This window comes from Physella acuta, unplaced genomic scaffold (assembly GCF_028476545.2).
Source record: "Physella acuta isolate Inbredline_101_S28 unplaced genomic scaffold, ASM2847654v3 ptg000606l, whole genome shotgun sequence".
NCBI lineage: Eukaryota > Metazoa > Mollusca > Gastropoda > Physidae > Physella > Physella acuta.
The window spans coordinates 360,985-382,385 of NW_026732125.1; the positions used below are offsets into that span (position 1 = coordinate 360,985).

The window sequence follows — 21,401 nt, forward strand, 5'->3', positions numbered from 1 at the left end:
CTGGGTGGGTTTAGGAATGCTGTACAAACCTAAATACATAAACCAAATAAGGCTTTTGGGTTAGTATGGTTCACTTTAACCACACAACCACAATGTGCCACAAGGGTTGTATTTATTTTTGGTTTTATTTTATATCTTAAAAGATAAATTTCTTATCTTTAGCATTTGTAGCTTTTAAAATAGTATTTAAAACTAAAATAATTTAAATTAAAAAGAATAAAACTTAGAAATCTTACCAAATGGATGTTTGGGAGTGACCTTGTCTGACTCTAGAGCATCAGATCTACCCACTGGGTTCTCTGCCATGACCCTGAACAAATACTCCTGTCCCTCCTTCAAGTTCTGGACACAGTAGCTGGTGATGTCTGGTGCCACAACAGTCACAGGTGTCCATGTTGTCTTCCAGCTTTCACGGTACTCAAGGGCATAGCCAGTGATTTCTGCCCCTCCATCATCTTCAGAGGGTCGCCAGGTAAATGTTACGGTGGAGCGGGTGATTTCTGTAAATTTGATTGGTCCAACTGGACGGGACGGTTTGGCTGTTTGATAAAAAATTAAATAATATAATAACAAACTTGTCAAATTATTTGAATAAAGACAAATAAAAAATTACATTTAAAATCATTTTCAGAACAATTTTTCAATATAAAAAGTTTTCAATTTTAAATAGATCAAAATTTTTTTTACTAGTTAATAATAAAATATTTTCTCTGAGTTGCATACATGGAAGATTGAACCAAATGTTTAAGTATAAAGTACACCAAAAAAAGGATTTAAAGTGGATACAATTAAAATCAAATAGAATGTTTAATTACTAAATACACCAGTAAGTGTAGAGGCAATGACGTAGATGTTAAAATATGTAAGACAGCAGGAAGTGAAGCAGCCATTTGTGATGCCTTACTTGCAGGTTTCTTTGGCTTCACTGGCCTGTCAGTCTCCAGCTTCTCACTGAGACCCAGCTTGTTCTCAGCGGCCACGGCGAAGATGTATTTCTTCTTGTCGCTCAGGTTTTTGAAGGTGTAGGTGGACTCGAGGTTGCCCACCTGGCCCACTTTCTTCCAGTCTGATGAGCCGTCCTCACAGACGAGCAGGTGGTAGCCGGTGAGTTTTGAGCCACCGTCTGAGTTGGGCGGGCTCCATTCCACTGACACAAAGTCTTTGCCAATGTCCTTGACCTTCAGGTTGTTTGGAGAGCTTGGTTTTCCTGAAGAAAAAACATACAAAAAATGAACGCCAATTACATTTTTTCCATACAAAATACATTTTTACATTCAAATATCTGTTTATATATTCAAGATGACATGGTTTTTTTTTTAAATGAAAGACTTATAAACCAATTTGTTAAAAATCTTATCAACATACCAGCTGGTTTAATGGGCTTGATGGTTTCAGGAGATTCCAATGGCTGACTCTCCCCTTCATCATTGACAGCAATGACCCTGAACTTGTAGTCGTTGCCTTCATTCAACTTGTCCACCTTGTAGGCTGTGACATCAGCAGGCACAGAGCCAGCCTTGATCCAAGCAGTACGACGCAGGTCCCTGTACTCAATGATGTAGCTCTGGATGGGCTTGCCTCCATCACTGCTGGGTGGCTTCCAGGTCAAGGTCACTGAGCTTTCCTCAAGGTTAGAGAAGCTGATTGGACCTTCAGGCTTGCTTGGTTTGTCTGAGCAAACAATAATTCATGTATTAGGCAAATCAACTTAAGCTAGAATCCTTCTTAAGTTATTCCCTGCCCACTGTCTCTGCTATTGTTTATTCCCATTTATTACAACAGACCTACATCTGGTATATATTAATTGATGAATATGTTATAACCTGTTTTTTACAATGCTGGTCTAAATACTTAAATTTAAAAATTAACTGCTCTTTAATACCTGATATAGGCAACCTGAGTGGATTTTGTGTTTAATTTAAGCATTGTATGAGATAACTGTTTGTTATTGTCAAGTCAGGTGATAATAATAATGACTTTGTTTTTGTCAAGTCAGGTGATAATGATAATGACTTAGGGTAGTGCCTGAGTGCTGGCAAGACTGAGGTTAAGCATTGCATGCACTACCATTTTACAAAACATTAAAAAAATTTAAATTAAACCCCAGCTGAATTTTACTGAGTCATATTTATTGCAAAACTAATGAAATAAGTATTTATAAAAAAAACTTACCAAATGGATGTTTGGGTGTGACCTTGTCTGACTCTAGAGCATCAGATCTACCCACGGGGTTCTCTGCCATGACCCTGAACAAATACTCCTGTCCCTCCTTCAAGTTCTGGACACAGTAGCTGGTGATGTCTGGTGCCACAACAGTCACAGGTGTCCATGTCGTCTTCCAGCTTTCACGGTACTCAAGGGCATAGCCAGTGATTTCTGCCCCGCCATCATCTTCAGAGGGTCGCCAGGTAAAGGTTACAGTGGAGCGGGTGATTTCTGTAAATTTGATTGGTCCAACTGGACGGGACGGCTTGGCTGAAAGAAAAATGTATTTATCATTAGAGAAAATTTTCAATTAAGTTTTAAATTTAGGAGGCTTTTAAGTTATAGATAGCATTGTTATGTAGGTAAAAAAGTGGCAATTTGACACTTTAAAAAATAAAAAATAAATTATTTTTAAAGATTGAATTGTAGGAATAAATATGTAATTTTTTTGTCAAATTTGAATTGCTATTGAAATGCCTTTCACATTTGTCTCATCTATGTTTACATTCACAGAAAGATAGACAAGTAAAACTCAAGTCTCAGCATGAAAATAAAGCCAAACTTTACCAGCAGGTTTCTTTGGCCTGACAGGACTGTCTGTTTCCAGCTGGTCGCCTTGACCCAGTTTATTTTCTGCCACCACTGCAAAGATGTACTTCTTCTTGTCACTCAGATTCTTGAAGGTGAAGGACGTCTCGAGGCTTCCAACTTTGCCAACTTCCCTGGCCTCATCGGACCCATCCTCACGTACAAGCAGGCTGTACCCTGTAATCTTGGACCCACCGTCAGACTTGGGGGGACTCCACTCCACCTTGACGAAGTCTTTACCAACGTCTTTGACTTTCAAGTTTGTAGGTGCACCAGGAGTTGCTGAAAAAAAAATTTAAAAAAAATTCAAATATTAGTTTAAAATTTCATTTCTAAATCCCAAATTTTTGTTACTACTATTTTATTCTGGAGAAGAAAAAGAAATATTTTTCTTGAAAAACAAACTTAAATCAATTATTTGTATAATTAAATTAATTTATCTGCTGTTCTTATTAACCTGCAGGTTTCTGTGGCTTGACTGTGTCCAGAGATTCCAAAGGCTGGCTTTCTCCCTCTTCGTTGACAGCCGTGATTCTAAACATGTACTCAGTGCCTTCCATGAGCTTCTCCATCTTGAAGGTGGTGACGTCCGCGGGCACAGAGCCGGCCTTGGACCACGTGGACCTGCGCACATCGCGGTACTCAATGTTGTAGTTTTTGAGAGGTTGGCCACCATCACTGCTGGGAGGTTTCCAGGTGAGAGTCACAGAGCTGTCATCTAAGCCAGAGAAATCTACTGGGCCTAGCGGCTTACTTGGCACATCTAAAAAATATTTTCGTTTGTAATTTACAATAAAATAATCAGGCTATTGAAAGCAAATTATTCTTAAACATAAATAATGCTGATATATTTCAGAGTTTAGTAGCATTTCATATTTCTACTAGATGGGTTTTTAACTGACACAACCAGTATAATTAAGAGACTTTGAAAAGTAAGATTGCGGAATGCTGAAATGAATTGTATTATATTTTGTTTCACTAAACACAATTTACTGCCTTATTTGTTTTTACCAAAACAAATATTTTTTTTATTGATTTTTGTAAAACAAACAAGGTTTCAGTTTAGTGAGGAAACTTACCAAATTTGCTTTTGGGTTTAATGGAGGTATCAGTTGCTATGGGTTCACTGGGCCCGTGCTTGTTCTCAGCCAAGACTCTGAAGTTGTAGTCAGAACCTTCTAGAAGATTGGTCACGGACAGACTGGTCTTGTCTGGGCTGACACGCTCGACCTTTGTCCAAGTGGGTCTAGTAGCCTCCTTCTTCTCAACCACATAGCCGGTCAGGGGTGACCCTCCATCATCAGTTGGGGGCTGCCAGGCTAGAGTTACTGATGTTTTCTCAATGTCCTTGACCTTTAATGGTCCAACAGGTGGGCTTGGTTTACCTGGAACATTAAGTAAAGGAGGAATTTTTATTCATGTTCTCTATCATTGATAGCGCAGTAGTGCTATTGATTTATATCCCTTTAATTCAACATTAAGTAAAGTAGAAATTATTATTTTTGCTTTCTATCATTGATAACGCAGTAGTGCTATTAATTCAATCTTTGAAATATCACAGATAAGTTTTCCTATAGCCTCATATTAATTATAAAAATAATTACATTCTGCAACCACAAAAATTCCATTTAGTTTTCACAAAAAATTAAAAACAATTTACTTTTAATTTTTGTTAAAATTAGCTTTATATCAATTCCCATACAATTATAACTCCAAGATCTCTCATCAATTAAGCAAAGAAATTTTTAAGTTTTTTTTTAATTCCGTCAACTTAATAATTATGGAAGTATATTAATTACGACATATAAATAGAAATAAATGAAATAAAAGATATCTTACCCTCTGGTCTCTTTGGCTTGACACCTTTGTCAGTTTCCAGTGGTTCACCATAGCCCACTTCATTCTTGGCCGAGACAGCAAACAGGTAGGAGGTGTCATCCTTCAGGCCAGTCACTTTGTAGGTTGTGTCATAGCTCATGACCTCTGCAACCTTGACCCACTTATCACCATCCTCTTCACATTTCTCCACCTTGTACCCAGTGACCTTTGACCCTCCGTCATTAGTTGGTGCCTTCCATTCCAGGTTTACGAAGTCAGGTCCGACCTTTGAGATTTTTATACTGGCTGGTGGGCCAGGTAATTCTGTAGGAAAACAAAAGTATTGATATTTAGGAAGATCTATGTTGTAGAGAGTTCCATGTTCATTTTGTAGAAGGTGCATAATTGCACTAAGTGTATATTTGGAGAAAGGACTATGTCACTGTTGTTGGATGGTCAATTTTAGTGTTGTAGACAGGTTTGAATTAGCATAACTTTACACAATGAATGAAGGTTTTGTTAGTTTATTTTTAAAAATCACAAGATAACATAATAAAGCCTTAGTTTTCAAGATATTCCCATAGTTTTTACTAAAAATAGTGCCACATTTTGATATCATTTTGTTTACTAATGATGTATTTTTTTTTTTTTTTGCACTTGAATATAGATTTAATTAAGATAAAAAGCATGACAATTGGTGTAATTTACAAACCTTTTAGAGCATGTAATTTCTAGTTACTAAACAAGGTATACTGACACCATGTCTACAATTTAAAATATTGTGATCACAACACTTATCAGGCATCCCAAGTGCCATTTTTTTTAGTGCTAAGGAAAATCAAAATTTAAAACTTCAATTATTTTCCCCCAGAATTTTTATTTTCAATTGTTACTAATGATGTATGAAACTTAGAGCCATTAACAGTTGCAAAGATAATAGAATATAAAATATCAAGTACCGTATATGGTGTGGAAATTATGTATGAAACTTAGAGTGATTAACATTTGTATAAATTTAAAAATAAAATATCAAGTACCACATATGGTGTGGAAATTATTTTAACCAAACTCTAAAATATAGTACATACCAATCTTTTTAGTTGGCTTGACTGTGTCTTTAGCTTCTAGGGCAGGACCTTGACCTTCCAGATTGACAGCACTAACACGGAAATGATACTCAGTGCCCTCCCTTAGGTCTTCAGCTGTGTATGTCAGAACATCACCTTTAACTTTGCCCAACGGGGACCATGAAGAAATGGCTGAGGGGCGGGACTCAATGATGTAAGCGGTCAGTGGGGTGCCACCATCACTTTCTGGTGGTTTCCATGTTAAGGTCACTGACTTGGCGGTCAGGTCACTGAGATCTAAAGGTCCAATGGGTCTGGTTGGTTTTTCTGAGGGTTTGAGTTAGACAAATTATAAATTTATATAAGCGAAATTGAATTACAGTAAAAGAAATCTAGGAAAAATATAAATACTTAACTAGTGCACCAGACTTCATTTTTAAATATTAAGAAACTATGAAAAATGTTTTAGTTTGATGAAAAAAAAATTAATAATAAACTTACCATAGGGACTTCTCATCTTGATTGGGCTATCAGTCTCCAGCCAATCACTGCGGCCGTGCTTATTCTCTGCACACACCCTGAAGTAGTACTCATTGCCCTCAATCAGGTTTCTTGTGGTCACTGAGGTATCCGAGGGTGGACACGAGTCCAGCTTTGTCCACTGGGTGCGGGCAGCCTCACGACGCTCTATGACGTAACCTGTGAGGTCAGAGCCTCCATCTGAGGTGGGCGGTTTCCAGGTGAGGGTCACAGTGGTCTTGTCAAGGTCAGAGTATGCAATGGGGCCAACTGGAGGTCCTGGTGGGCCTGGATAAAAATTGGATACATTGAAATAAATTATTTAACTTATTGTTCGGTACACAAAAAATCTATAAAGAACTATAAATTGTTAAGAAAATTTCAGAAAAATATATTAACTGGCAATGTCACTTAAACAGCATTGTAAACATACAATATTATTTAAACACCCTAATGAAAACAGAAATGTATAGCTGTTAGCTCTAACTTAAAGCCACAATTCAACAATGGCACAAATCCCCTATTTCATAAAACCTCAACAGTTATTTTTTATCACTCTGACCAGTTATCTTAAAGATACTGCTCTCTTCACACTAACATTATTGTGTCTCATAATAGATTTGTAATAAAAAAAGTTAAGTTTACAATGCTATTTGATAACTCAGTATCTTTAAAACAATTTAAAAAATTGTGTTTATTTAAAACCAAGGTTTATTTAATGTTCTTCATAATCCTTACCTTCTGGCTTCTTGGGTTTAATCAGTGCATCAGTCTCGCAGGGCTCACCAAGACCTGCTTCATTTTTGGCCGACACAGCAAAGTAGTAGCCAACGTTTTCTTTCAGGTGCTCAACCTTGTAGGTTGTGTCCACCGCCTTGATGTCAGCGACCTTGACCCAGTCACCAGAAATCTCTTCTGCTTTTTCAATGCGGTAGCCATTGACCTTTGACCCTCCATCAGTGGCTGGGGGTTTCCATTCGAGTGTGACGTAGTCGATGCCAACTCTGGCTGCACGCACATTTTGTGGTGGGCCGGGGGGTGCTGTCATGGGTAAACAAAGCAAAATATTTGCATATACATAATGTTTCTGTAGTATTAACTGTCGACATTTTGAATATTTTTAAAATCAAAGTGAGAAATTTATAACAACAGAGGGAAATTAGCCTGCATTGTCATAAAACTGTTTTAATTTCAAATTAGCCTTTTATGTCAAAGTTTGTTGAATAAACTTTTCATTATAACTAATTAATAAAAGAATTTTGACAATTTTAAAATGCTAGCACTTTTGATATCCGTTACACAGACTAATTATTACTATAGTTAACATTTCCGATGGCATTAAGTGTTTTTAATTTAGAAAAACCTGCTCAAAACTTACATATTTTCTTGGTTGGCTTGGCGGATTCCTTGCCTTCCAGAGGTGAACTCTGACCTTCAGCATTGACAGCTATGACACGGAACAAGTACTCTGTATCCAAGCGCAGGTCTGGCACTGTGAAGGTGGTGACGTCCCCTTTCACCTTGCCAGCCTGTATCCAGGTAGAGCGAGTTGTTGGCCTTGACTCTATGATGTAAGAGGTCAAGGGTGACCCTCCGTCACTTTGTGGTGGCTTCCAGGTCAAGTCTGCTGTTGTTTCTGTCACATTGGACACCTCAAGGGGACCTACTGGGGGTGATGGTTTGTCTGGGGAAAGCATTATTTTTTTCATTAAAAATTTTTAAAAAAATTCATTTATCTTTAAAAGTGTTAAAAATTGAAGAGAACTGGAATCAAATAACATTTAGGTTTGCAAATACATGGTTGATTTCTCACTAATTACAGCAAAATGTTCCTGTTTAAAAAAGAGTAATTAAAGCACAAGTCTTGGATTTTAAGTTCCATAGCAGTGGATGAAATAAAGTTCAACCGTTTCTTTGACCTCTATATGCAGAAGTTACTATTGTGAATTTACTTCCTGTCTGTGGACTGACCAGATTTTTATCACAGCACAGGCAGCTTCCACCACCTGTCTACACCATCCCAAACATTTAAATTAAAGACTTACCAAAGGGACTCTTTGCTGTCACTGGTTTCTCAGTCTCCAGTCCTTCACCTTGACCCGCTTTATTCTCTGCCATGACCTTGAAAAAGTACTCAGTGCCCTCCAACAAATCCAGCACATTGAACTCAGTGGTGGACCCGCCCACTTTACCAGCGGGTGCCCAGTTTGAGCGTTTGGAGTCCCTCTTCATGATGACATAGCCAGTGATGGGTGATCCACCGTCATCACTTGGTGGCTTCCATGAGAGGGTGGCTGAAGTTTTCTGGACATTGGAGATTTCTAAAGGTCCGGTAGGCTTGGAAGGTTTGGCTGTAAGAAGAGTTGTGTACATTTGTTAGTCATTGATACACTCCACATATATCACATTTCAAATATGTTACAGCTGAAGGAAATCTATAGAATCTAGGTTAGCAAAATATTACTTGATTTCAAGAGACTCTGATTTACATATTTGGTAGTTTTTTAAAGTAAATATATATATAAATAAAGCATTTTCTCTATAAATTTAATTTTTGTAACGGTTAAATTAATGTTACTGTTTTAATGTAAAACCTAGGAATGCTAACTATAAGCTTGTAAAATTTTATCAAGGTAAAATAAAACTTACTGATTTGTCTCTGAGGGGTAACTGCATCAGACTCCAAGTAATCTCCCTTGCCTACACTGTTGACAGCAGCCACCCTGAACAAGTACTTCTGGCCTTCTTTCAAGTTTTTAGCTACCAGGCTGGTGGTCTTGGCATCCACTGTGTCCACAGCAGACCAGGTTTTGCCTCCATCTGAGGAGAGCTCCACAGCGTAGCCGGTGATCTTGGAGCCGCCATCTTTCTTTGGTGGGGACCAGGACAGGGTGACAGAGTCCGCCAAAATTTGGGAGAACTTGACCGGTCCAACTGGCTTGCCTGGGACAGCTGAGGGTAGAATATTTCAGATATAATCATCAAACACCTAACTAATTTTATTATTACACTTTAAAACCTGAAAGGTAAATAAGGCAGATGAAGTAGAGTTCATGTGTTTTTCTGTAACCATGGTAGTTGAGGGAATTGTGTGATCAATAATATCTAAAGCCAATTTTACTTTCTTGGACTCAAGCTAGTTATCTATCTGGGTGGATTAATGTATTTTTTTCAAGCCTGGGAACCAAACGTAAGGCTTTCTTGTTATTAGGTGAACACTTAAACACTCAACCATTCTGTTATATCTAATGCTAGTAACTGCTGCAAAAAAAGGGGTCCAATTGAAAGTGTACCTGCTGGTGTTTTAGGAACAATCTCCTTATCAGCTTCCAGTGGCTCACTCTGCCCTTCCTCATTGACAGCGCTCACTCGGAAGATGTAAGGTGTGTCCTCCAGGAGTTTTTGGGCAGTGCAAGTCAAGGTCTTTGAGTCGACCGTTGCTATTTTGGTCCAGGTGGTTTTCTTGGCATCCCTCCTCTCAATGATGTAGCTCTTGATGGGGGATCCGCCGTCTGAGGCTGGTGGTCTCCAAGACAGTGCTGCACTGTCTGCTTTAATATCTGAAAATTCTATTGGTCCTTGTGGGGATGACGGTTTACCTGGCAAGGGAAATTTTAAAAACATGAAGCATGTGTTCAACACACTTTTAAGAAACAATACTACAATCTTTAAAATTGTAATTTATAAAATAAAATTTAAAAATTAATATTCATTACATTTATAAAAAATAATTAATATTCATTATAATTCAAAACTTTAATTACTTTTTGTTAATAAAGAAGCTTTAAAAATGTTACATACCACATGAGCTTTGAGCAAAAATTTTGTTTTGTCCTAAAAAGGCCATGCAAATCATGCCTCAGGAGTAGGACAGCCATTTCATGTTTTTAAAAATCTCATGCATTACAGACAAGGAATAAAGATATTTAGTTCAAACCTATTCAGACTTTGGAGAACCTTAGTAAACTGACATATAGGACTAAACAAAAGACATATTTTAATTATCAGCGATGAGTCATTAAGATTCAAGTATATAATGCTTTGACTTTTAAAATCTTTATTTATTTAATAAATAATTGTATTGGATATAACACATTAAATATTTGTATGTACAATTTGTGAAAATCTGGTACACTCATTGGAAAAGTTGCCTGATTAGTACATAATTTTCACAGGAGTTGATTGTCTAAGTCTAAATTGCTAGTTCTATTGTACTACACCAATCTATCATTTAATAAAACAATGTGGGTGTGTGAATGTGTTGCAATATTTCTTGTATTTAATAATACAAATATTTGATTTTTGTTTCAATATTTCTATCTTTTGGATACATTTTTTGTAAGTGCAGCAAACAGAACTTACTCCATAAGAAATTCAACAATAAAAGTAAACAATTTAATATAATACAATACATGACTGACAGGTTAACAAAACACTTTACCTATATACAGAATAAATATTACCCATAAATAATACATTATCAACTAAGATAAAGTACCCTTTCTTGGATATGAATTATATATCTTCAGCACCAAATGAATTAACTGAATACTACAGTATGAGGTATATTTAAAATAAAAATGTATTAAAAAAAAGTTTATCACAAATATTTGGAGATGATTATGAGCTAATGGGACTTGTCTGAATTATAAAAGTTCTAATTGCTTAAGAAGCAATGAGCTTCAGTACATCATAAGCCATTTACTAGCATTGGGTAATAAATTTTACCTCTTTTTAAAACTAGAAATAGTTCAACTTTTTTCTATAATTAGAAATTTCGGGTGGTAATTTAAAAAAAAAAAGACAAAAGCATTAATTAGGTAACTGACTAAGTCAGGCAAATCCATCAGTAAGATTTACATGCAAAACACATGTATTAGTCAACTGAACTAGTAAACTACAAAATTAGTTCCTGCTTAATGAACAGTGTAAAATCTTTACACATTTCTTGTAACTACAGCATGCTGTAAGTACTTTCAGTCCTTGAATTAATTTTTTTTTATATATCAAGCCATTGCCAACTGGCAACTCTCCTAATGCCAGGTACCACATCACATTTTAGGTCAAACTTTTTAGAAAATTTCAGCTATAGTTTTTATGTAGTCTTTTCAAGCTGGCAACGTGAGTCATGCCAGATAAAAATCACACCACCTACCAAACTGACTCTTTGGAACAACTGGCGTGCTGGTCTCCAATGGTTCAGACTGGCCGACTTCATTCTCCGCAATCACCCTGAAGTGGTAGCCGTTTCCCTCCACCAGGTTGGTGGCCTGGTAGTCAAGAGTGACCCCATCCAGGGTGGTCAGTTTTGTCCAGACGGCTCTCTTGGCATCCCGTCTTTCAACTATGTACGCAGTGATGTCACAGCCACCATCATCTTTGGGTGGCTTCCATGTTAACACTGCGCTGTCCTTGGTCAGGTCTGACACTACAATAGGACCTTCAGGAGCTCCAGGTTTATCTGTGGTACCATACATTGATGCTTTTATACCTCATTAACAAATACAGAGTCATTCATAATTTTTTTTAACGGAACTATAGGATGATTAAATATCATAAAGAACTATTCCATGAAATGGTCACTACACATAAACAAGATAATGGTTAGAATTCCTATGCTGTTATTGCACGGAATGGTGGTAAACACACTCTCTTTGTAAATAGATGAAGAAGAGTTCACCCTTTATACAATACCCACTCTCTGAATAATAATGAATTTTTTTTAAAATAATTAACATGCAAGCTTGAGCGTGTAAAGGTGTGTATATTATACTATATAAAATAAGAAGCATGTTTTACCTAGGACTTCAACATCAAACTTGGCTGTGGCTTCTCCCACCTCGTTTTCTGCACTAAGTGTGTACAGACCATCATCCTCCTTGCTGATTTTCTTGACAGTCAAAGTTGTGCTCTCCTCTTGGAAGTCTAGAGTTACCTTCCCCCCAGTCTTGAGGGTTTTATTCTCTTTTAGCCATTTGACATGTGGGTAGGGGATTCCTCCCACCCGTACAGGGATCTTCAGGCTGGACCCCACATGTAGGCTGATGAGATCCCTGAACTTGTTGTCAAAGTCCAGAGTTGGTGCAGCTGTGAAGTAAACATCTAATTATTTAATTATTCTCTGTTCAAACCATGATGACTAATTACTAATTTTAAAACACTTGTTTTGGAATTATATTTCCTATACAAAATTTTATTATTTGAGAAGTTTTAATACAAATGAAAAAGTGTAATACCAAATTGGTAGTTACATTTTTTCAATATTTACCTCTCGTAAGATTAACCCCAATCACCATTTAGTTTACAGACTTGCTAATACATGATCAAGAAGTTAAATACAAATGCATAAAGCCATAACAATTGTTTACCCTGTATTTCAAGCATCCCTGAGGTGTTGACAGTGCCCAGGTCGTTGCTAGCCTCACAAGTGTAGCTGCCAGCATCTTTCTCCTGGACGTCTTTCACGACAAGGGAGGCAACAAAGTCCTCATACACCATCTCATGGCGTTTGTCTGCTATTACTTCCCTTTGGTCCTTCAGCCTGAAAATGTTATTACATTTAAGTAGCAAAACTAACAATCTGTAAGGTATGTTTGTATTTTACAAACTTAAATTTTAAAATCATTTGAACAATTCAACTTTAATAAGAAAAATAGCAGTTTCTAATTTCAATTATATAACAGTAGATAACCCTAAATTGCTCCCCCCCCCCCCCCCCCCAAATATAAGAAAGAGCTGTGTTCCACTACCAAGCCAGGCTGCATTTGTTTTCTCAGGCTTAAGTACTCACGAGAACAAAACAAACTTATGGATGTGCTGGACCCCAAAAATAGAGCTACCCCTCAACCACACCATTCTGATAAATTAAATTTGTTAAAATATAGCAGTTTTAAAGTACATGACAACAGGTCATGTCTGACTAACCATTTAATGGTTGGGACAGGCTGACCACTGATCTTGCAGCCCAACATAGCCGTATCTCCTTCAGTCACAGCTAAGTCTGGTAGGCCTTCAAGAACTGTAGGGGCTTCACCAACTAATCATGGGAATACAAACACAAGTTAAAACTCTGAGCTAGTCAAAACTAACAGATGTGTAAACATGTCATGGCGACCTAGTTTAAACAACATAACTAACAGGTGTGTAACATGTCATGGCGACCTAGTTTAAACAATATTGTAAACTGACAGATGTGTAAACATGTCATGGAGACCTAGTTTAAACCAGATTGTAAAATAACAGGTGAGCTAGTGTGTAAATAGATCACAGAGACAATCAAGACAAGAGTGTAAATATGTTGCAGCGACCTAATAAAGACAAGATTTTAAGACAGTTGGTTAAAACAGTTATAGCAGGTGAGCTAGGGCGTAAACAGGTCACAGTGACATAATTAAAACAAGACGGACAGGTCAGGTAGTGTAAGTAGGCCATTTTGACCAGTCTAAAACAAGACCAACCGGTCAGCTAGTGCAAGTAGGTCATGTTGACCTAGTTAAACAACAGACAGATGAGCTACTGTAAGTAGGTCCCGTTGACCTAGTTAAAACAAGACCAACAGATCAGCTAGAGTAAGTATGTCATGTTGACCTAGTTAAACCCAGACCAACATGTGAGCTAGCGTGTGATCATGTACTCACCCACAGGTTCCCTGGCAGTTATGGGCACAGAGGGGGGTGACATTGGCCCGACCCCCGCCTTGTTCTCTGCGGCCACACGGAACTCATACTCGGTTCCCTGGACCAGGTCCTTCACGACAAAGCTGGTTTCTGGGACCTTAATGTTGGCGTTGGCCAGCAGCCACTTGGAGGAGCCCAGGGACCGGTACTCTATGTTGTAGTTGAAGATGGGGCTGCCGCCATCTTTGGCAGGTGGCAGCCATTTGAGGGTGACGGAGGAGCGGGTGGTGTCCACTGCCTCTGGTTGTTTGGGAGCCTCAGGTTTGTCTAAAGAAATGAGATGGAACAATCCATTAAAGCTTGGAAGTTATGTTACAGATGTCTGCTGTTTACTTAATTAAAAGCAAATCAGCATGTATTTGTATTAGGGTTTGAACTGAAGTCAAATAAGTTACGGGTTTCATCTAGAAATATGAGTAAGAATCAACTGCTAGCAATCATAAAACTATCAATCAACTTCATCCATGTAGAGAAAATGATGTTACAATTAATTGGGGATATAGAAACTGAATTTTAACTATACATTTGTTTTAGTACAAATATATAATAAGGCTCATTGTTCTCACTCTCAATTTTCAAGTTACTATTATGTATATGAAATATAGTTAAGTTAGATACTATAGGTTATGGTTAGGTCAACAGTTTTGAGAAAAAAAAACATTTTAAAAATAATTTTTCTGTTATCAAATATTAAGGAGGACATTGTGAGTGCTTTAAAAAGAGATTTATACATCCTGAAGTTGTCAACACTTTCCTTAGACCATCCTAATATTATAAACAGCAAACTTGTTTTAGGTGATGTAGATTTAAAACTGAATCCCACTCACTGAAAGGATCCTTGGCAGTCAGAACACCAGTGGAAGCAGAGGGTTTACTGAAGCCAGCTGGGTTCTCAGCCAGGACTCTGAACTCGTACTCTCCGCCCTCCACCACGTCATTGACTGTGTACACTGTGTCGCGGATGGGGCTCTTGTTCACACGCACCCAGCGTGATGTGGACGGGGACTTGCGCTCCAGGGCATAGCCAGTGATTGCAGCTCCACCATCGCTCTCTGGTGGCTCCCAGGTCAAGGTCATGTGGGAACGAGTGATCTCTGTGGCTGTCAGTTTCTTTGGTGCATCTGGGGCATCTAGTAATAAAAAAACATTCATATAATATATATTCTATACACTTTAGTTTATACAGTTTTATTTTTTTTTTATATTATTTAAAATAAATCTCAAGAAAATATTTTTAAGCATGTAAATTAAGTTAGTGAATTAATTTTTAACTAACAATAGTCTTAAAACTTGTTATAATTAAAAGGGGCATAAGCCAGACAAAAACCAATTGCTGCCCTTACCAAAAGGACTCTTGGCAACAATACCATCTATCAGTTCAGCAGCCTCGCCCACACCTAGCTCATTCTCTGCAGCAACACGGAAGTAATACTCCTTGCCTTCCAGAAGCTTTTGTACAGACAGAGTCTTAGTGCTGACGTCCACATTCTGGACCTATAGCCGACAAAACCAGACATTTTATGTGGGCCTGACATGGTGAAATTAATCTCAGGTCAAACACAGGAAACGCGCAGGTGAGATAGGTTAGCTCTACTTACGGCTGCCCAGGTGTTTCTGTTAGCCTCACGTTTCTCTATGACGTAGCCTTTGAGAATACACCCTCCCAGGTTGGCTGGTGGCTCCCAGGCTATGGCTATGCTGTCTTTCAATATCTCCAGCACATGCAGGTTTTCTGGCTTGCCTGGTTTGTCTACAACAATTCAAATTTCAAAAACATAATTTTACTCGCTACAAAAAACAAAAATTCACAATTAATTACTATATACATAGACTATAAATTCTAAACAGAATTATTCCTTACATTTAAAACAAGAACTCAGAAGCAAAATTAATAACTTTTTTAGTATTATTATGTTTTAATCTTCTTGAATAATAAGACGAATTAGAAATATGAAATTGCAATTTTTGGTGCTTATCCCCACTAATTATTAAAAAACATAAAAACAAATACCATTCCCTTCACTCTGATCTAGCGACACTCATGCTAAAATTTTAGAGCAAAATCTGATCTTTAATTATTTAATTTATTTAAATTATTACCACCCCGTCAAATCTAGCAACGCCTTAGCTATTAATTTTATAGAAAAAAACTGACCTTTGATATTGACTTCAAAATCAGCAACAGCTTTTCCGACAACATTCTCAGCTACGATAGTGTAGACGCCAGTGTCCTCAATGGCAGCATTCTTGATGGTCAGCGTGCTGTACTCCTGGTTGGTCTCCAGGGAGATGCGGTCAGATTTCTCTAGAGCCTCGCCATCAAGTCGCCAGGAAATGGAAGGAGATGGGATGCCACTCACGTTGACCTTGAGGACAATTGTGGCTCCTGCTTTGGCTGTCTGAGCACTCTTCAGACGGTTGTCATACTCCAGGGTTGGCATAGCTGTGAAATCAATTGTTTTTTTAAGTATTCGCAATACTTAAATATTACAGTTTTCATAGATTATAATACACTTTATTTTTCATAAAATTATGTGATTATGATTGGATAATGGTGCAGATGGTTTTTTTTTTCATTTCTAAAAAGATGTATTTAGACATTTTTCTCATAGTAAGCAGCTTGACTCCCTTTAATAGTTTTCTTAGAATCAACAATATTGTATTTTCTTTACATTACAACAAGCAAATCTGTTTATAAAAATATTATGATTTTAAAGAATTAATAACATCAAATCAAACGAAATTCACTTTTTCAGCTAAAGAATGGACAGTCTACTAGATGACAACAGCAATATTAATAGGGTCAAAATCTCATTTTTTTTTTTGTTTCTTACTGTGAATAGATAATGTGCCTTCTGTCTGCACTTATAAATGTGCATTAAGCCACTTACTGTTAATAGACAATGTGCCTTCTGTCTGCACTTATAAATGTGCATTTAGTCACTTACTGTGAATAGACAATGTGCCTTCTGTCTGCACTTATACATGTGCATTAAGTCACTTACTGTGAATAGATAATGTGCCTTCTGTCTGCACTTATAAATGTGCATTAAGTCACTTACTGTGAATAGACAATGTGCCTTCTGTCTGCACTAATAAATGTGCATTAAGCCACTTACTGTGAATAGATAATGTGCCTTCTGTCTGCACTTATAAATGTGCATTAAGTCACTTACTGTGAATAGACAATGTGCCTTCTGTCTGCACTTATAAATGTGCATTAAGTCACTTACTGTGAATAGACAATGTGCCTTCTGTTTGCACTTTGCCGAGAGGATTTGAGGCCTCACATCTGTAGACGTCAGCATCCTGTGGCTCTGTTTTGTGGATGACCAGTGAAGCCACTTCGTCTTCGTAGCTCATCTCGTACTTGGCACTCTTCTTCACCTCTTTCTTGCCACGGTACCTGCAAAATGACAAGTGTCATAACATTTCTTGACTAAACTTCTTTAAAATATCTTTAAGAAATCATGTTTCAACTGAAATGAAGTTGAAATTTTTTAAAAATATAGTTATATTTAAAACTTAAATCATTGACATTAGTGGTGGAAATATTTTTTTGGAGTCTTTTTTTTATTAAAATTTTAATCAAATAGTCAAAAGTAAATTATTTGTTCCTATAAATTATTTGCAGAATATTGTTTAATCAAACAGAACTTAACAGTTATTGAAACTGTTTACAAGAACCATATGTTTTTAATTCCAATAATTTATTGAAGCTAAATATAAGTTACAGTAGACACAATTACTTATGGCACTACACAACTAAAATTGTTTTAAACACATTAAGATTAAACAATTTTAGTAGTCCATTTACCATTTTATTTCAGCCTCAGGTTCACCAACATCAATGTCACACTCAAGGATTGCATCATTGGGTGCTACAACAGCGATGTCTTGCAAAGGCTCCAGCAATATTGGGGACACGCCCACTGTAACAAAACATTGTACATCAATTGATAAAAATACTTAATACTTCTTATATACAGCATTTAATTACACTACAGCATGAATTGTGGTCTAGAATTTATTTTGTTTAGTTTTGATTTCTATATTTTTTAATGTATTTTGTAAGAACAAAAAGTTAGGAATTCTCTGTATAACATTAGAGGACAAGTAGGCCAACACCCCAGTAAACAGTTTTAGTGCTGATGATCTAAAATTATTTACTTACAATAGGGATAATACAATTACCATGAAGTAAAGGCAAGTTTGAAAGAATTGTAATTTAATTTTTTAAAAATTGTAATTTAGATATTATTTAAAAAGCTAATTATGTACATTAAATGTTATAGAAAGCTAATATCCAATAAATATTATCCAAATGTAAACTAATGAAATGACATACCAATAGGCTTGACAACTTTGACTGGGGGTGTTGACTTGGAAGCCTCTCCAACACCAGCTTTGTTCTCAGCGCTGACACGGAACTCATATTCCTTGTTCTCCTTGAGACCAGTGACGCTGAAGGTGGTGTCTGGGACCGTGAGGGTCTCGTTGGAGCGGATCCACTGGGAGGTGCCAGCAGGCCTGTGCTCCACCACATAGTTGAAGATGGGAGAGCCTCCGTCTGATTCTGGGGCTGTCCACTTGAGGGCAACTGAGCTCTTGTCTGTGCCGGTAACTTCTGGTATGCCAGGACGGCCTGGTACAGCTGATAAAGAAAACAGGGCAGATTTTTTAAAATAGTCAACGCAAAAAAAAAAAAAATTATCTCATTTCCACATTTTTTTTTAACAACCATATTTTTAACAATGTTTTTCTTATTGAGATTTTTTTTTAAATAATTTTTTTTTAAGTTAATCAGATTTTTATAGTAGGAATTTACTTGCTATTGATACAAGTAAGTATATAGGGATGTATGGTTGCAAGTTTAAATTCATGATCAGTTTAAATTCATGATTGATCAGTTTAAATTCATGATAAGTTTAAATTCATGATAAGTTTAAATTCATGATAAATTTAAATTCATGATCAGTTTAAATTCATGATCAGTTCAATATCGAAATGTTTTTTAAGTTCCCTAAGCTTTTAAGTCTTAATGTAGCTCATGAAAATTAATGGTGGTTGGGCATTGCACTGACCATGGACTTTAAGCTTATGATGTGGCAATGGAAATAGATCTACTCTAATTCATCTTGTTTACAGATCAAAGGCATATTAATAGTACTTTAGCTGTTAGGTTGCAGCTATTAAAATAACAAAACACTACTCACTCCATGGGTCCTTGGCTTTGACTGTGGGTGAGGCCTCACTGGGCTTGCTAGGGCCAGCTTTGTTATGGGCAATAACTCTAAACATGTAAGAGTTGTCCTCCACCAAATCAGCCACTCTGAGCTCCGTGGCCTCCACTGGGGATTTGTTGACCACGACCCATCGAGGTGAGAACGTGGACTGCTTCTCTACAGTGTAGCCAGTGACTGGGGAGCCACCGTCATTGGCTGGGGGTTGCCATGTGACCAGGGCGTTGTCCTTGAACACTTCTTTGACAGCTGGTGATTCTGGCGCATCAGGCACATCTGAAACATAATCAGACACTTAAGCATGGTAAACTTAAAACATGTGCAGTCTTTTAAACTTCTAGCAATACAAATGTACAGTCTATAAAATATTAAAACTGAATTGTTTAGTAATTCACAGGAGCCGAATTAATATTCAGAAAACAATTATCCAATGTTGAGTTTGTCAATTTATTGGTTGAACGAAAAAAGTATAACTGTACCAAAATTTTAAAGTTTATATTCAGAAAACTTATCTTGGCAAAAAGGGTTTAATAAAAATTTAATAACCTTACTAAAAAGTTTTAATGAAACATTAATTAACAAGCCTATGAAAATTTATTTAATGAAGAATTTTATAAGTTTACAAACTTGTTAACTGTAAAGGCTTACCAAATGGATTCTTGGCTGTGAAAGTTTCTGACTCAGCAAATTTGCCAGTGCCTACAGCATTTTTAGCAGCAACCCTGAACACGTATTGCTTGCCTTCAATAAGACCTTTAGTGTCATACGGGGTTGTGTCATTAACCTCTGCCACAGCATTCCAGGTCTGACGGCTGGCCTCACGTTTTTCCAGAATGTACGAGGTGACAGGCTTTCCTCCGTCATCTTCTGGCGTCTGCCATGTTAGTGTAGCAGTCTCAGCAGTTATGTTTGTCACTGTCACGTCTCTGGGCACTGAGGGCTTGTCTGGTGGTGATAACATACAAATACATGTTTATTTGTTCTCTTTCTTCACTTACAAATAGATGTTAATTTTTAAAAATCATTTACCAAGCTATGCTATATGTAGTAAATGTAGTTATTTACTGGAAACAAAAAAGGAAGGGTTGAGCAAAAGAAAATATTCAAGTAAGTTTACTGCATTCTTTTTGTTTACTTATTTCATTTCCCACAACAATTGTAATAGAAAATATCTATTACTTCTCAATCTCACACTCTTGTTTAGTTTTGTTGATGCCTTGAAAAATAAAATATGCAATGCAAGACCTTCCACTTAACTTTAACTTCTAAGCTCAATGTCTTGTTTTACTAGTCTACACCTACGATACCTAGCACTGATTTAAATTCTTTAAAGAGGTAAACAAGTTTTTGAAGCAACCCTTGGTGTAACAGGGACCTACCGAGTACAAGAAGTTTAATTGTGATATCAGCCACACCGTTGGTGTTCTCAAGCGTGACCGTGTAGTTTCCACTGTCGCCCCTGATCACATGACCCAGCCTGACCGTGGTCATGTTGTAGATGGTCTCAGCCTCCATACGCTTGGCGTCAGGTAGCGCACCATCGTTGAACGTCCAGGTGACTTTGGGCTGAGGGTTGCCAGAGAATGGGATCTCGAACGCGGTCGACTGACCAGCATTGAGAACCACTGTTTCCTGGTATTTCTTGTCTACAAACACCTTTGGTGGGACTGAAATGTAAACACAACATTCATGTCATGAATGTACTAAACAATCTTTTTGATAGACATAGAGATGATTAATGTTATTGCTTTACACAGCTAGTGCAAGTTGTGATACAATAATAATATAGTAGTTAGTATCTGGTCTTTTTATAGAAAACTACATCACTAATTTAAGAAATAATGTAAGTGTCAATTACTATTTTTGTAGTTTTACAAGAATCAAATTACTGACAACGGAATTTTCTGAGATGACATATTTTATATTAATGTTGTATAGTAAAGGTTGTAAAAATTATTTTCAGTAAAATACATAAAAAAGTGTAATGTTTTTTTCTTTTACCTTCAACAGCAAGCTTAGCTTCAGACTTTTTGTCCTTGACCTCTATCTTGTACTGGCCTTCATCCCTGCCATCAGCATCATTGATGGTCAGTCTGTGAATGACACCTTTGCCGAAGAACTCGTGCTTATCGCTGGGGACGATAAGCTGACCATTGTGGTACCACTTGGCTGGGACGTTGACCTTTGAGACCTCACACTCAAATGTTAAGGTCTTGGGGATTTCAGTGATGGTCACATCCTCCAGTGGGCGGATAAACTCCAGGTCAGTTTCTACAACAGAAAAT

The 21,401-nt window shown here is 37.1% G+C and overlaps 1 protein-coding gene across 5 annotated transcripts in view; it reads right to left on the reverse strand.

Annotated features, from left to right (window-relative positions):
• Positions 1–21,401, reverse strand: part of LOC131947753 (titin) — a gene marked incomplete at its 5' end in the record, with an annotated part of 410,194 nt that overhangs the window by 219,168 nt on the left and 169,625 nt on the right. For all 5 annotated transcript variants that reach the window (XM_059309048.1, XM_059309047.1, XM_059309046.1 and 2 more), the window contains 31 exon segments: positions 237–539; positions 905–1,207; positions 1,366–1,671; positions 2,173–2,475; positions 2,773–3,075; positions 3,251–3,556; positions 3,873–4,178; positions 4,633–4,935; positions 5,700–6,005; positions 6,180–6,485; positions 6,936–7,238; positions 7,576–7,881; positions 8,243–8,548; positions 8,847–9,149; positions 9,491–9,796; positions 11,353–11,658; positions 11,997–12,284; positions 12,566–12,738; positions 13,122–13,233; positions 13,835–14,140; positions 14,701–15,003; positions 15,217–15,367; positions 15,472–15,623; positions 16,029–16,316; positions 17,107–17,279; positions 17,691–17,805; positions 18,222–18,527; positions 19,090–19,392; positions 19,765–20,061; positions 20,496–20,783; positions 21,118–21,387. In XM_059309048.1, the coding sequence (XP_059165031.1) occupies positions 237–539; positions 905–1,207; positions 1,366–1,671; positions 2,173–2,475; positions 2,773–3,075; positions 3,251–3,556; positions 3,873–4,178; positions 4,633–4,935; positions 5,700–6,005; positions 6,180–6,485; positions 6,936–7,238; positions 7,576–7,881; positions 8,243–8,548; positions 8,847–9,149; positions 9,491–9,796; positions 11,353–11,658; positions 11,997–12,284; positions 12,566–12,738; positions 13,122–13,233; positions 13,835–14,140; positions 14,701–15,003; positions 15,217–15,367; positions 15,472–15,623; positions 16,029–16,316; positions 17,107–17,279; positions 17,691–17,805; positions 18,222–18,527; positions 19,090–19,392; positions 19,765–20,061; positions 20,496–20,783; positions 21,118–21,387 (8,400 nt within the window).